This window comes from Microchirus variegatus (assembly GCF_963457635.1).
Source record: "Microchirus variegatus genome assembly, chromosome: 9".
Taxonomy (NCBI): domain Eukaryota; kingdom Metazoa; phylum Chordata; class Actinopteri; order Pleuronectiformes; family Soleidae; genus Microchirus; species Microchirus variegatus.
In genome coordinates, this window is record NC_139810.1 from 11188590 (window position 1) to 11203690 (window position 15101).

Consider the following 15101-nt stretch of genomic DNA (forward strand, 5'->3'; position numbering starts at 1 on the left):
TCTCGTTTTTTTTTTTGTGACAAAGTGGAGCTCTGTTAGACAACAAAACCAGGAATGTCTTTGTGACGTAGCAATGAGTGCGGAAGTCAACATCAAGTGTTTTATCTCCTGTACTTAGACTGAGGCGGACCACCAAAACATGAGTGAGTCATCTTTTTTCACACTTTGCCTACTCATAGGACCTCCAGAGTCCCAAATATAATAAGTATTAAAATGATTAAAAAGTTGATTTTGCATAATATGTCCCCTTAAACTAAAATAGGTTCAATGTTTACATAAGATAAAACAATATGGTGGTTATGGCTGTGTGTAAGTGGGAATACTTGAGGGAAAGTCCACATTTCCATCCATTGGAAATGGAAACGGGGACAACATCGTCATTCAATATTTTCATTGCAGTAGGTGCTTTGAATGTTAATGGCTGGAGGTTCACATGTAGTGAAGATATTGCAAATGCTGCTTATGTTTTGTAAACAGAACGGGTCATAAATTATGCACAAACAACTCACAAATTTGTCAAAAAAGACTATTAAAGAATGTTATGATCGCGATTAAACCTAATGTGCTGCCACATTGACCTTTAGTCGAGTCCAAGTGAACGGTTGTGGCAAATGTGAAGAAATTAACACGGGCTAATCCTGAGTATCCGTCTCTCTGCTTGTGCAATAAAACAGCGGGTTTGTTTGCGTGTGCAGCTCGACCACAATACACCTCCACAGTGAAGATGAGAGAGCTGCAGGAGGCTGCTGAGATCCAGCAGTGGGTGGACTGAGACAAAAAAAAGAGGAAGCCGGTTTGTTTTTGTGAGGATTGCAGCTGCAGATACTCACTTTGTTGTCTCCATCTGTGCTTGTATGCAATAATAACAACAACAAAGTGTACAGGCATAATGAGATTCATGTGAACAAAAGGTTATCAACAACCAGCACAAAACTCCCCCACTAAACCTCAGCAATCACCAAACACAAAGATGAAATTAACATTTTATTACCAAATGTTTAATTAGAAAATATTTTACACACAAAATCCATAACAACAAAAAAAAAGAGAGAGAAAGAGGAAATTCGGTCCATGATTATCGTACAGTGGTTTAACACCACTTGATAGAAATAAACAGAACTGCAGCTGCGAGAACATCTGTGTTTTCTGTGTATTTTAATCTACAAAATTCTGCTCCTACCTTTTCTGTGGTGGGTTTGTTTACACCGCAAGTCTCTTTGTGTATTCATGAGTTCTAATACAAGAAAAAAAAAAGAGTTGAGCTTCTTTGTCCTCAAATGTTGAATGTGAAAGATTGCTTTTTAAAATATGGAATAACTATTAAATAACAACAGACTGCTTATGGCAGATTAATGTTTTAGCAGCATTTCTATGCATGTAAATGATCTAAGTTCCTGTTGGTTGCAGAAAAACAGACCAATAGCTCAAGGTCACAATCACCATTGGTCCATTGGTTGTTATCATGTGTAAGAGCAGGTTTCTTTGTGAGAGAGAAAGGGTCAGATTAGAAACTGTCTACGAGGTCCATGATCCTCTTCCGCTCAGCTTCTCTGAACTCGTCGCTCTTCCCATCTCCGATGCTCTCTGCGTACTCTGCAGAAGATGAGAGAAAAGTCAGCTTAGATTAGTTGACTTGACAGCACAGGCACGGCTGTGCAACTTTCCAGGAGAAAGAAAAACATCATCCCTGGTGCCAGAATTTCACAAACTGTGCACAAGTCTTATTTTGTTGTACTACTTTGGATGGAGTATGGATATGTTTGGACAGATTAGACAGACAAGTAATTATAATGTAGATATTGAATAACCCCTCACTGGTGTAACAAAAGTAGAATCACACTTTTTCTTTGAAAAATGGCAGAATTCGCAGCCAGTGATTGGTCCAGGTGTATTGTGTCATGCTCAAACTTCCATCACATGCTTCTGAGCACCTTCTTCTATTCTTTGCTTCCGCCTCTGAGACCATGCGGCAGTTGATTTGTGAGTCTAATGTGGAGGCAGAGAAAGTTGCAGCTGCTGTTGCAGCAGCCCCTGAGGAGCGCGGGCATTTGCTCCGTCTCTCTCAGCCTGCCTCCGAGGCAGGGATTACACATTAAACCCAAGGATGTCAGAGACAGAGAGATGAAAAGACCACTTTTCTCTGGAAGACAGGAGAAAGGAGAAAACGAAGGAGGCTTTTCTGACGAGAGCCCGGAGGGTTTAGGGAGACACATGGCTGTCACAGACACCAGGGAGACTTTGTTGTACAGTTTCATAACTTCATATTTGGCTTTTATTTTCTCCACACACATAAGACTAACATTGAGCTTCAGCTAAAATCTTATTGATTATGTGACTGCTCTTTCAACGTCAATTTACTCTACAGTAGCTCAGTCGCTTCAAAAACAGTTACTTGTTTTATTTATTGAAACCATCTTCATGTAAACAACATCAATTAATAAATTGTAACAGGACAAAAGCCAGTGTCTGTGGACCTTGCAATGCTGTAAGAAACACAACCAATAATTTCATTTAGACCACATGGAATGACTTTTTTAAGAAGGATATGAATAGCAGTGTATTTGTGTCTTAACACAATGTACTTTAAAAAAAAAAAAAAATATATATATATATTATTCTATATTGATATATAATCAAGATATAAATCAAATCAATATTTATGCCAAGCTTAAAAGTAAGGCTGGGTCATATTGCTTATAAGTCTGGACACATTAAGCAATGGATTGGTTAGATCTGGATATTTTTAGTCGATATCCTGATCAGCTGTACACAGGTTGTTTCTCTGGGCTAATGAAGATTTCTTTTGAGATCGTATAGACTGTAAATACACAAAAAAACATCAACTGTTTATGATCTGTATCATTCATCAGTCGCTGAAGTAAAGCTGGCTCCTAAAGACTTACCTACCGTAGCTTTAACTGCACTGTCTCATTAGTAGCCATAAATAATGTCCTAACTGGAGAAGATGCTGGTTTTAATAAAATGAAATAATGCTCCAAAAGCCCCATTTTCATTGAGGTTCTCTTTTTATTGTTTTCATTTGTCCATTATTGGGTATTTATTAAAAAAAAAAAAGAATACCACAAATGTTCCAAGATAGCAGTGGAGGAAAAAGTGCTTAGTTCCTTTAATTTAAAGTATAAAACCAAAAATGAAATATAACGAATAATTTCTCTAATCTGTGTTTTTTTTTTCCTTGAATGGAAAAGCAAGCAGTCAAATAAATGTGGAGGAACAGAAAATTGCAGCATTTCTCTGTGAAATGTCACAGAGGAGCAGCAGTAAGGTAACATAAAAGGAAACTCCTCAAGTATAAAACATATTCCTTTAAAAATCGCACTACCTTTCATCAATGCGTGACAGAGGGGAGTAAAGGAATAAATTGGACAGGTGTGCATTTAAGTCAGGAGCACCAGCCATACATTTGAGCTGTGAGGGAAGCAGAGCAGTTCGGGACACTATCTGCTGCGAGATACAAGTTTTCCGTTGAACTCCGAAGAGATGCGGTTTGACAGAAGAGTAGCACAGAGGTCAATGCATCATTGGGTATTCTGAGGACAGCTGGGTAAAGAAAGCACTGGGAGGGAACTTATACAAGTAAGTCCAGTATTTGGAGGTGGGAGGTTGGGGAAGGGGTGAAGGTTTGGACTGTGGAACAGTGATATGCAGCTTCAACTGAACCCTGAAATGCAGCACTGAGGATTTGAATGTGATCCCCAGGATCCTACTCAAGTCAAGAATAGCAGAATTTTAAGGTTGACTGAGAAAAGCAGGTTGGGGGACGCGGGGAGAGCAATTCCTCGAAGACATGAAAACCTACAGCCTCTTTTCACTGTATGCCTGTCATTGTCTGTGTGTGTGTGTGTGTGTGTGTCAGTGGGTCTATGAATGGCAGTGCAGTCAGCCACACCGACAGAAAGGTCAGAGATTCAGGGACTCTTCAACTCTCTGCAGCACCTTTTCTTTGGCATGCTGGTACTCCCTCCTTCCGTCTCCAAGGCAACAAGACGGGGGACAATACAGTACTGAGCATGGCCATTACTCAGGTCAGTGACTGCGACTGATCTGCCATGAGTACAAGGAGAACCATTTCCAGAAGCTGTCGCTGCAGCAGCGGCCACGAGTAGGACACAGTGTGATTACAGCAGCGGCCAGGACGCCGACGCCAACGCCACCGCCACCGGCCAGTTGACACAGACGATGCTCAACGAACTGTGCTTCCCAATATTTCAGCGTCACATACTTGTTGCTTAGCAGAAATGTTTCTTAATGTGTGATAAGTCCAATAAAGTGAATCTCACCATGTAGAGAGCATTAAGAGGCAAATACATTTATGTGAAATGACGGAAAAATTACAGTTACGTCTCTAAAATAAAACCAGCGAAAGAGTCAAAAGGACACCTTGAGGGAAAAATCACTGGATACACTTAGCCAGCCATCTGCTGAAGTGCTGTTTTTAAGGCCTTTAAAAGGAAAATGGCAGCATTAACAAGTATTGGCTATTTAACCATCAACTGAAAGAGCCCTACTCTTGCGATGGGTAACATATTGCTTCATTACTATAAGTGCATTTTGGATCTCTGGGGGGGGCTTGGTGTCAGGCAAATGCTGCTGCTTTACAAGATGAGGGAATGCGAACACAATGTGCATTGAGTGTGGAGGTGAAAAAACAGCCAGAATGTGAGCTTTCTTCTCCAACTCTTTAAATTTGTTTAAAAAAAACAAACATTTCTTTTACTTGTATTGTGATCAATAGAGAACAACACGGTAAACTTCCCTGTGATGGCCTGTTCCTCAACCTGATGCAAATAAGTCTAACAGAAAGTGTAAACGAAAACATCCATTTCAGTGGGACACTGGGGAAGCAAGACTCAATCTCAGCCAGTATACACAATACATCCTGGACAAGGTCTCCAGCTTTTTACAGGTCCAACAGAGACACACACACATTATATTCACATTCAAGTTCACATAATCACACTCCAGTTTCCCTAATCCCAATCTACATGTTTTTGGAGTATGGGAGGAAGCTAGAGTTCCCTAAATAAACTCACACACAAAGGGAAAACATGCAAACTCTACACAGAGGGGATCCAAATGAGCTGAAACCAGAAGAACTTGCACTATAACTGGCACCAGTGCTAGCCACTAAACAAGAAACAAGCTCACCATCAAATTTTTTTACCGTTATCTGACAATCCCGCATTTCTTGTTATTTATAGCTAAATGAGCATTACCCAGGGTGCCCAGAGATCATTTTAATGATCAGCACAAATTATTTCTTTCTGTTTTTCTACACAAAGTCAATGGAGATTTCTTTATGACAATGTCACGTCAAAGCACAACGTGTGACATGACCTCCCAAAGTTTCAAAGAAGGAAACCTCATCACTGATTTTCACAACCTTAGTGAAATCAATTTCCTTCCTATCTGTGTGTGAGCTAATCCTTCCCTCCCGCCGAACCGCTTCTCATTCAGTGAACTAACGTCATTAAGGTCAAGACATCAGAGCACAGCGACGCACTCTGCATGTGCTTAACCTTTTTTCCTGCAGCTTCACATTGACCAGGTGGAGCACTTGAAACGAGAGAGGCCTCCAAACTGTGGCCTAATGAAACGGGTGAGGGCACACACACACACACAGAAACTCAACACACAATGCACACGTGTCTGAAGATCATGCAAGGACAAGTACACAAAATATGAACATTAATATGTAAACACATGCAGGGGCAGACAAGAATGCAATATGCAAATTCTATCCAGAAGGAGTGAGCTTAACATGTAAGATTAGTGTAAAAACTATGCACATACAGGGCACAGGGAGAGCATACACACATTAATAAGTAGTACATTTTGAATGCATGCACATGTGCACTCACTAGCCACTTCATTAGGTACACTCATTCAACTGCTTGGAAACGCAAACATTCCAACACCTGCTGAAGTTCAAAGCGATCATCAGAATGAAAGAAAGGTGATTTAAGTGACTTTGAACATGACATATTTGTTGGTACCAGACAGGCTGCACTGAGTATTTTTAGAAACTGCTGATCTACTGGGATTTTCACACACACACAAACATCTCTAGGGTTTAAAGATAACAGTAAAAAAAGCAAAGAGAGAATATACCCAGTGAGGACAGAGGAAAATTGTCACACGGCTGGTTTTATTAATAAATAATGCTTCAAACCGATTAATTATCAAATTATCAAAATAGTTGCTGATTAATTTAGTAATCAATTAATAATCAATTAATTGTTTCAGCTCTAGTGCAGATGACCCTACACCAATGTCCAGTCATGCCAAATATTTAGGCTCATGTGTACCTAATAATGAGGTCAGTGAGTATGTACATGCGTACAAAACTAAACTTCTCAAAAAGTAGGTTCTGCCTCATTAAGACCAGGTTTTGGTCCCATTGAGGATGATTGGTCCTGACAAAGTCAGTATTTATGCTTGAAAAGGTCCTGAATGGTTAACAAATACAAGTACACACGCACGCACGCATACACAGAGTGAGGACTGGAGCATGGCCATGTTTTCTGGCACTGCCATGTGTGACGGATGGCTTTATCTACAGTGCAACATGCCACCGAGAGCCAGAGGGCTGTGTGAAGGGAGCCTCGTCCTCGAGCTTTATGCGACAATGATACAGGATGGATGGATGTCACGCCAGAAAGAAAAGAACACAACTGCCAGGTTTTTGAACACCCAACAGAAACCAAATACTACAGGACAGGATGGGAGAGGGAAAAAAAAGACAATGAATGACAGACAGAAAGACAGTGTCCTCTCCTCTCACCACAAAATAGGTTATAGTTCATACAAGGATGTTTCAAATGCCCTTTCTTACTCTGTTTGTTTATAGCTATCATACTTGTATTTAATGTATGTCATTTTTGACCTGGATTTTCCTCTGTTTCTCTGCTTCGGGACGTCTCCATAAGCAGGGGACAGTGTGACCAATACTGTTTACTTCAAAGCTGTGCTAGTGCACAAATGGATAGACGTAGAGGAGGAATAGTTTGGAGAATAAAAAAACAAACCCTTACTCAACTTTAAAACAATGGAAAAGTGGATTTTGACACCTAGGTTCTAAATATGCTCCAAATCTATTTCTTTGTTCCAGAGAATAAGGGAGAATGACATTATTCATAGTATTTTATTATATTCCAGCACAGTGGGTTTGGCAGGCAAAGAGCATGGGCGTGTTATCAAACAACAACCACAGCCAAAGAGCAGCGATTAAACCAACATTTCTCCCTGAAATGTTGCTCCCTTGCCAGTGTTAGAAGCAGGATTTTTAAAATTGCGTCTAAAAGTCTCTAAAAGTAAAATGGACTGCTTTAGATATAGTGACTGATGATTTATTTACTTTAATACTAAAGATATGTTACATTAAAAATGTAAGATAACTTTCACTTTCAACCATTTAGGAAATAAGGTGCTGAGAAGCTGACGTCACAAACGCTGGTGAATCTTTTCATTACGCGGAAGTCCTGAGGGCAACAGTAATGACAAGTATATGGGCACAAAGCTCTATCTTCTTTCTATTATTTGTTTTTCAGTAGTTTTTGACGTATTTAGATCACAACTGGTCTATGAGTTATGGTAATGAGAAGTACGCATGTGAATGGTGGATGGTAACAGAAGGGTTAAATATAACAAATAAAGTTTTTCTCATAGAGTTGTTATTCAGTATGTGCCTCATAAGTTAAGAAATCTATTTCATTTTCTCACAATTCCTCCATCTTTTCATTCACTTAAAGATAAATTGTGTGTCAGGGAGGATTATTTATTATTGAAGATCATCTGAGAAATTAATTTTGGCAAAGGCAGATTACTACAGGAACAAAAAAACAATCATAAAATAAATTAAGTTAAACACAGATGAGTTTGTTACCTTTGCTATATCTAAATGCTTCATTTTACTCACCTCTCATGACGTGGCGGACTACTTTGACCGAGCCTCCTCGGAGGTTGAGAATTTGCTGGACTCTCTGCTGCAGCTAAATTCAGAGGAAAAAGAGGATCAGGAAAATGCTGTGGCTTTAAAATAAAATTGAATATAAATGAACTCTTACTGATAAATCAAGCGTGTATGCAATGTTTGGTCAAGACCTTGATTAAGTCTGGCCATTTTTGACACACCCTCCAGACCCAAACCCAAACCTCTCTCTTGGAATAATCACAGCACCACATGCTTGTAAGCAACCACCCAAGCAAATGCGACGTGTAGTGGGAGACCCACATTAGCATGATAAGCTAATTAGTTAGGTTGACAGTAATAATCCTGGATATTGATAATCTGTCTCCAGAAATGTCTGTGTTTTTCGAATTCATGGTCTAGTAGTAGTTGTAATAAAATACTATTGGTGACAGAGTCTGACACAATAACCACAACAACAGATCATTGTACAGCTGGTGTTTAGAAAATCAGCTTCCGTCTTGTTCACGGTGGTGAACATGCAAAAGGTTATTTTTACATAAAAATGGCCAAATTAAGCCCTGCATGTGACACGAAACGAAAATGATTAGTATGTTTTCAACTGTTCGTAGGGTTTCGTAGGGATGTCTCCATGCAACGCTAGCAGAGATGTCAGTCATTCACTGTCACTGGAAACACCCACTAAGAGGATGAAGCTGAGTTTCTGTTTCATCTTACAATATCTGCACAACAGCCACAAAATCTTTTATCATATTTCCTAACTAAAAACATGACATGAATTTAATACCTGGCAACAAATAAGGCAGGGAACACTATGAGCTTTTGCAGTCAAATCAACAAAAGTAGTAATGCGGGGGTTCAGTGAATCGCAGATAAGTGGTTAAAGCTTCCATAGAGTGGTCCTATCGCACATATATGCAATTATGGAGGTCTGGGGGCAGCTGTGGCCTAGTGGTTAGGGCATCGAGCTCGAGACCGGAAGGTAACCTAACCCCCTCACTGCGCTGGGTTAGCATGTTCTCCACCTCACTGTGTGCTGTGTGTGTTCACTAACTCACTGCAGAATTAAATTTCCCCTTGCGGGACTTAAAGGGTTCTTAATCTTAATCTTAAAATCTTAATCTACTTACATACATTAACTTGTTTTTATGGTCAAAAACCTCCTATTCTCCTAATCGCTCAGTGAAGTTCTCATCAGCCACACTGTTTCAGACTGAAATCTCACCCTCAGACAGACCGTGTTGTGATTGGCCAGCTAACGAGAGCTTTCTCAATTGTCTTGTGATTGGCCAGGTACCTGAAAGTGACGTAATTAGCACGTCAGCTCTCAGAAGCACAGCTCCACCTCTGGAACAGGCTCATAAATGAGGTAATGGCGCAGATACAGACCAAAAAATAGCGTTAATTGGAACTTCCGGTCAATGGGCACTTTAAGTGAGCCACTGAACTGTAAGGTCTACAAAAACCATCTGACTCCTGTCTGCTTTGTCCCCCGTCCCACTAACAATAATTAATCTGAGTGGCAAAAAAAAAAGTCTGTGTGTGTTTATGTACTTGTGAGATCCCAGAGTTGCTGATTTCCACCATAATGTAGCAGATCAACTGGAGGACGAAAAGTCCAGCGTCCAGGCGCCGAAGGTAGAACTCATCCTCCATGCCGTCGTCCAGGATCTCGCCACGACGAACCATTTCCTGCACACACAGATACAAAAGGTACAACACTCGTAAAGACACAACATGAATAGATCACTCATTAGATATGTTTTGGAGGTTTAAAATTCACTAGAAACTAACTCAAGAGACTAAAGACTAAAGTTTAATTTAGGTGTTGTTTTTCTGCCTTTTCCACAAATCTATTTTCTCCATCGAGTACACGCACAAATCAATTGATTTCACGACAAAGCTGCAACATTAAAAAAAGAGGGGGGCAAACGCTCACACATACATACACACACTTGCATAGTTATCCATCTTAACAACCCTGTCAGTATGCCAATAACACAGTGCTGCCAATATGCACACAGCCCACATTAATCATCATTAGAGATTAAGCAGCGGACCTAAGGGAGAGAGGAGAGAGGAGTCTGTAGTGCGAACAGAAACACAGAAGTGTCACATAGTTCCACATATACTTCAACAAAATTAACATATAGTACTACATTGTGGTCATGATACACATCAAGCCAAATTAGTGCAGTGAGGAAAGCAACGCAGATGATATTTGAAGCAAATTAAATTATTATGTGTATTTATCTATAACCAATTTTGAAGCTTGAGGATTTAGTTAAGTGGTAACAGGTCTGACATCACTCATATGAATCGGATCCCAAATTTTACGACCAAAATTCATGATTTGGTCAGCACCATGTTGCAACCAGGCTCAATTGCTCTTGAGTTCACTTATATGTACGATACTTTATCATCTGTTTTCCTCTCAACAGGAACATCATTTACAAAACTGACATTGTGTTCTACTGAAGAAGACCTGAACTGAAGAGACATTAACTTATATACAACAAGCCGTTTTTTCTACTGTGTTTGAATCACGCACCCACACAGACTCGACCTGTGTCTGTGCCAGCTGGCCCGGCAATAAAATAGAAGCTCACGTGCTACAGTATATGACACAGTAAATCACGAAAAAGGGCAACTTTTCAAACTATTCCTAATGAAAATAAATGGCTTTCAGCATCCAGCTAAAGGGTACCACACATGACATTTACACACCAATGATTTCATCTCAAAGAAAATATAAACTTTCAAAGAGGCCTTGTCTCTTGAGATCAATTACACTGTGGAACACAATAACTGAAGTTAAAGGGATAGTTCAGGTGCAAGACTGTTTTGGACAAACCATTTGAGAATTGGAATGTAAAACAATACATACAATGATTTCAGTATGATTATGTGTTGTTGCTATTAGATAATTGGACACATTTAACACTGCATTAGAAAAAACCCACAGTGGACAAAACACAATGAGGCCCTAGAGCGTATTTCCAATGTGTTCCACTAGAATAATGATTAATAAATCATAAGAAAACAGTGGGTTCTGAAAGCAGGATTTTATCCTGCAAGAAGAAAAGACCAGCAAAATACAATGGAAGAACAAGAACTACTGTGCAATATGAAGTGTAGCTTGTTAAGGATTCAAAACAAGGCCGATAATTAAAACAAGAACCTTTAATAGCCACTGAATGTAGGGCATTTACTTCATCTGTGTCCTCTGGGCAATACACTGGCCCAGAATTTTGTTCTATTACAAAATGGAGAGCTGTTGCATTGTAAAGTAGTCCCTAAGCTCGGCCTTGTTGTTAGCTAGTCCCCATTAAATATGCAAAAAGATTATCTGTTTCCACGACAACTCAACTCATTGTTTAGGTGCAATACAGTAGCTTGTGGCAAATTTTCCAATCCAACCTCAGCAACGATACAACACACAGGATGTAGTTCTAACTCTGTAATAGATAGGACACAATACATTAATGTAAACCCTGGGGGAGAATTAAAAACCTGCATGCTCACATCACCTGTGTTTGCATTTTCTCACGAGAAGCAAATCTACTTCCTGTCATTCTCAACTCTGCTCATTGGCCACAACTGCAAAGAAGAGCTAGAGGCGTTTTGTGAGAATGTCTTGGACAACTCGATTACTATGTATCCACATGTTTCCATTACAGCCTTCAGCCTATCAGCTGCAGAGGAATGGGTCTTTATCTCAACCATGTGAATCCATGTGACGACAACCTGGTTCTGTGATGTGTGTACTGGCAAGATAAGAAGAAATATGCTATGTTTTACATGAGTCTGCAAATAGAAATTAATTCTAAGCGCAAGGTTAAACATCAAGGCAACAAAGAACAAAAAGCAGCAAAGTAAATACTAAAATCTAATTAAAATGGTAATAATTTTGATATGAACCAACAATACATATAAACCTACACCAATCAGCCACAACATTAAAACTGGCAACTGGTTTTAAAGTGTATTCATTTATACATTCATTTCATTTTGAATACAGGGGCAGAACACTTTAAAGTACTTATACACTTTCTTTGTTGGTTGAATTACTTTTATTATCATAATAGAAATGGAAATACAATTTTCCCCTGGGTAAATAAATATTATATTGCAGTTGTCCAATACCATTTATTACAATAGTAATTATATTCCAGTGTCAGTTTTCTGTGCATTTGGTAAGTTAGTGGTATAATACCCTCGCAAGGATACATATCTGAATATCTGAACTGTGAACTGTGAACTTGGATAAGGACTTTGTAGTTGAACTAAGGATATTCACAATTTTGGAATCTCATGCTGTGATATTGGTTGACTGGTTGATAAGAAACTAGATCACATAGTCACATATCATGTTGCAGTGTATGAACTCATCGAAGTAAAACACAAAGGAAGAAAATATTTTTTGAGCCAAAAACTGCAGCAAGCCTCACTGTACAGGAACAGAGAAGAGATGTTCTAAAACATATGACGGATCAAACCAGGCTTTTGAATCAGTACAGAGAGTAGAGGGTTTTGAACAATGACAAGCGCATTAAATATTCATTATATGGAGCGAAGGAAGTGGACATAAGGGTTATTAAAACCCCAGTGAAAGTGGGCAGTATTCATTAAAGCAGCAGACTTCTGTCCACTTTGGGGTTTGACATTGCGGCCGGCCAATATCAGTTGTGCGGCAGCACAGTCCCTCTGGCAAACAGCAGGCAGAAGAAGTAGAGAAAGAATAACGTGTTTAAAGGAGGGATTGGACAAGTCAATTACTGCAACCTCGGGGGAGCCTGGCAGCCTGGCTACAGTACAGACAAAGTAATAAGCAGTGATTTTCAGTCTCAGTCCCTCTACTGTAACTTAGCTGCAGTGCGCAAATGTGTTTGTGTGATGGGCTGATTATGATTTATATATGAACAGTTGTGTTCATTACAAACTGTTCACATGCGCTTGCGCCTGAGCATGATGTGTATATAAGTGTTTTTTTTTTACAGAAAAGCTTTAATAGGGTGTGTGTTCCATTACATTATATGTTTGCTTTCTTGTGCACGAGACAGTGCGAGTGGGTGTGAGGTTTTATGTGGGCCACTGTTTGTGATTCATGCACTTCCTTTTCCACTGGGATGCTTAGATGCGGAATTAAAGTTATTTCTTTGTCAGCACTATGCAAAAACCAACTGTGTCTGTGTGCTCTTTATCAAGCCTAAGCAAACACAGAAAAGAGAGGTTAGATATCCTCATTAAAAAACAGAGACACAGAGGTTGATAATGAGGTAAACTTTAAGGAAAAATAAACTAGAACTTTGTGAGAGTGTGAGACAACATGCTGATTTCAAGTTATGATAATCTCCAAAAGAAACCACAGCCCTATGCTTTGGGTCTGCATCAATTAGAAGTTTGTTCATAAAGTGGGGCACAGCAAGGCAGCTGTGTAACAATAAGGGAGGAGGAACTTGCCAACAAGAATACAACATCACTCACTCTTTGCTGAACTCCTTCCAAAAGTTAAAATGCTGCACAGAGGAACAGAAATAATCTGTTTTGTACCAATCAGCTTCTCAGTCTTGATCGTTAACTAGTCCCTTACAACTGCCAAGGCAAAACAAAAGAAAAAAAGAAGCTGGTACAGCCATAAAGCTTGGTGGTAATTAATCTCTAACAAATATTTATACCTCTGCCATCACAAACAAAGCATATTTTTCCGTTTTAGTTTTAATTGTTTCTGGGAAAGTGAAATAAGAACAAGTCAAATAAAGTCTGTTAAGGTTTGAGAAATAACTGTGGTCTTAGTTAGAAGATGTTAAATGTTACTTAAAGGAGGAGAGTTGTCTGGAGTGTCGTTACAGCCTCGGTTTCCTCCAAGTGGTAAAGTGCAGTTCAGGTTGCCACAGTGCACTTGAAACGGTACACCCTGATCTGACTGATCATACCAGTGTGACACAGTGTAGCTCACCAATTAAGAAGAAGAAGGTGACACAGCATGTGGCTGTTTATCGCAAGAAGACAAGCTTTGTTTGAGAGAAGGCTGCAGGCTGCATGGAAAAAAGCACAGCCATTTTTGGCCAACTGTCACACAAAGGTGATCATTCTGTATCATGAAATCAATGGACAGCAGTGTGTCTAGCTCCATCGTTTAGGAGCCGTACCACTGTGCTTGGTACCCCAATGGACGGGTTCCAAAAACTGGGGTGGTACAACTTCATGCTGTATGTCTCAATTCCACCATACACTACTACTATATAGACAACATGATATTGCTTTCTGCACTGGGAAAAATCACCAATCAGATGAATCTGAAAGTCATTTGTAGATGAGCTTCATTAAACCTTTCCAGGCAATGTGGTGTAATTCAAGAATCATATAAAGCTGGAATAATTAATCGAACGCAACAGGAGAAAGCTCTCAATACAAACCATAAAAACAAGTGTGCTGGGTGGACGGATGTTGCAAACACACTTTTTCACCAAATGAAGGAATACAGTAATGAATCTGATGAGAGGAATGATGAATGATTGGGGCACCGATAAAGGGAATATAAACAAAGGCGATAGGCGGGGTACACCCTGGACAGATTGCCAGTCCATCGCAGAGCCACATACGGTCAATTTTGAGTTTCCAATTCCTATTCCCTAATCCCCAAAAGCTGCATGTCTTTGGACAGTGGGAGGAAACCGGATAACCCAGAGAAAACCCACACACGCAAACTCCATGCAGAAAGACCCTTGTTCCAACAAGGTCGCAAACCTCTTCTTGCTGCAAAGGCAAGAGTGCTCACCACTACACCAGTGGTTCCCAAACGTTTCAGTCCCCTACCCCTTCAGATATTTGACCTCCAGCCATGTATACCCGACTCCTGTGCATTTGAAAAATTGTGTCTGTACACACGGCACTGACTCACCACATAAAATCTCTCAAAGTCAATTATTTCTCACCAAAAATAACTATTTAAATATTACCAGCATGTTAACTGTATGTGTATATACAGTATATGTGTGTATATATATACACATTAGCCTTGTCTTGGTGCATTTGACAGCACCTTCAAACAAATACGTAGTCCAGTTCTATAGAAATGGATTGAATTTAAACACATATTTATAATTTAATTATTAGTATAATATATGCCAATTTTTAAATGTAATCA

At 39.6% G+C, this 15101-nt stretch overlaps 1 protein-coding gene across 1 annotated transcript in view; it reads right to left on the minus strand.

Moving 5' to 3' along the window:
- Positions 1–1026: 1026 nt before the first annotated feature.
- The window catches only part of ctnnbl1 (catenin, beta like 1), a 45421-nt gene continuing 31346 nt past the window's right edge, over positions 1027–15101 (minus strand). The window contains exons 14-16 of the mRNA XM_083895032.1: positions 9506–9643; positions 7940–8012; positions 1027–1593 (exon numbers count right to left, since the gene is read on the minus strand). Of these exons, the coding sequence (XP_083751158.1) occupies positions 1505–1593; positions 7940–8012; positions 9506–9643 (300 nt within the window). The 3' untranslated portion in view covers positions 1027–1504. The remainder of the gene's footprint in view (positions 1594–7939; positions 8013–9505; positions 9644–15101) is intronic.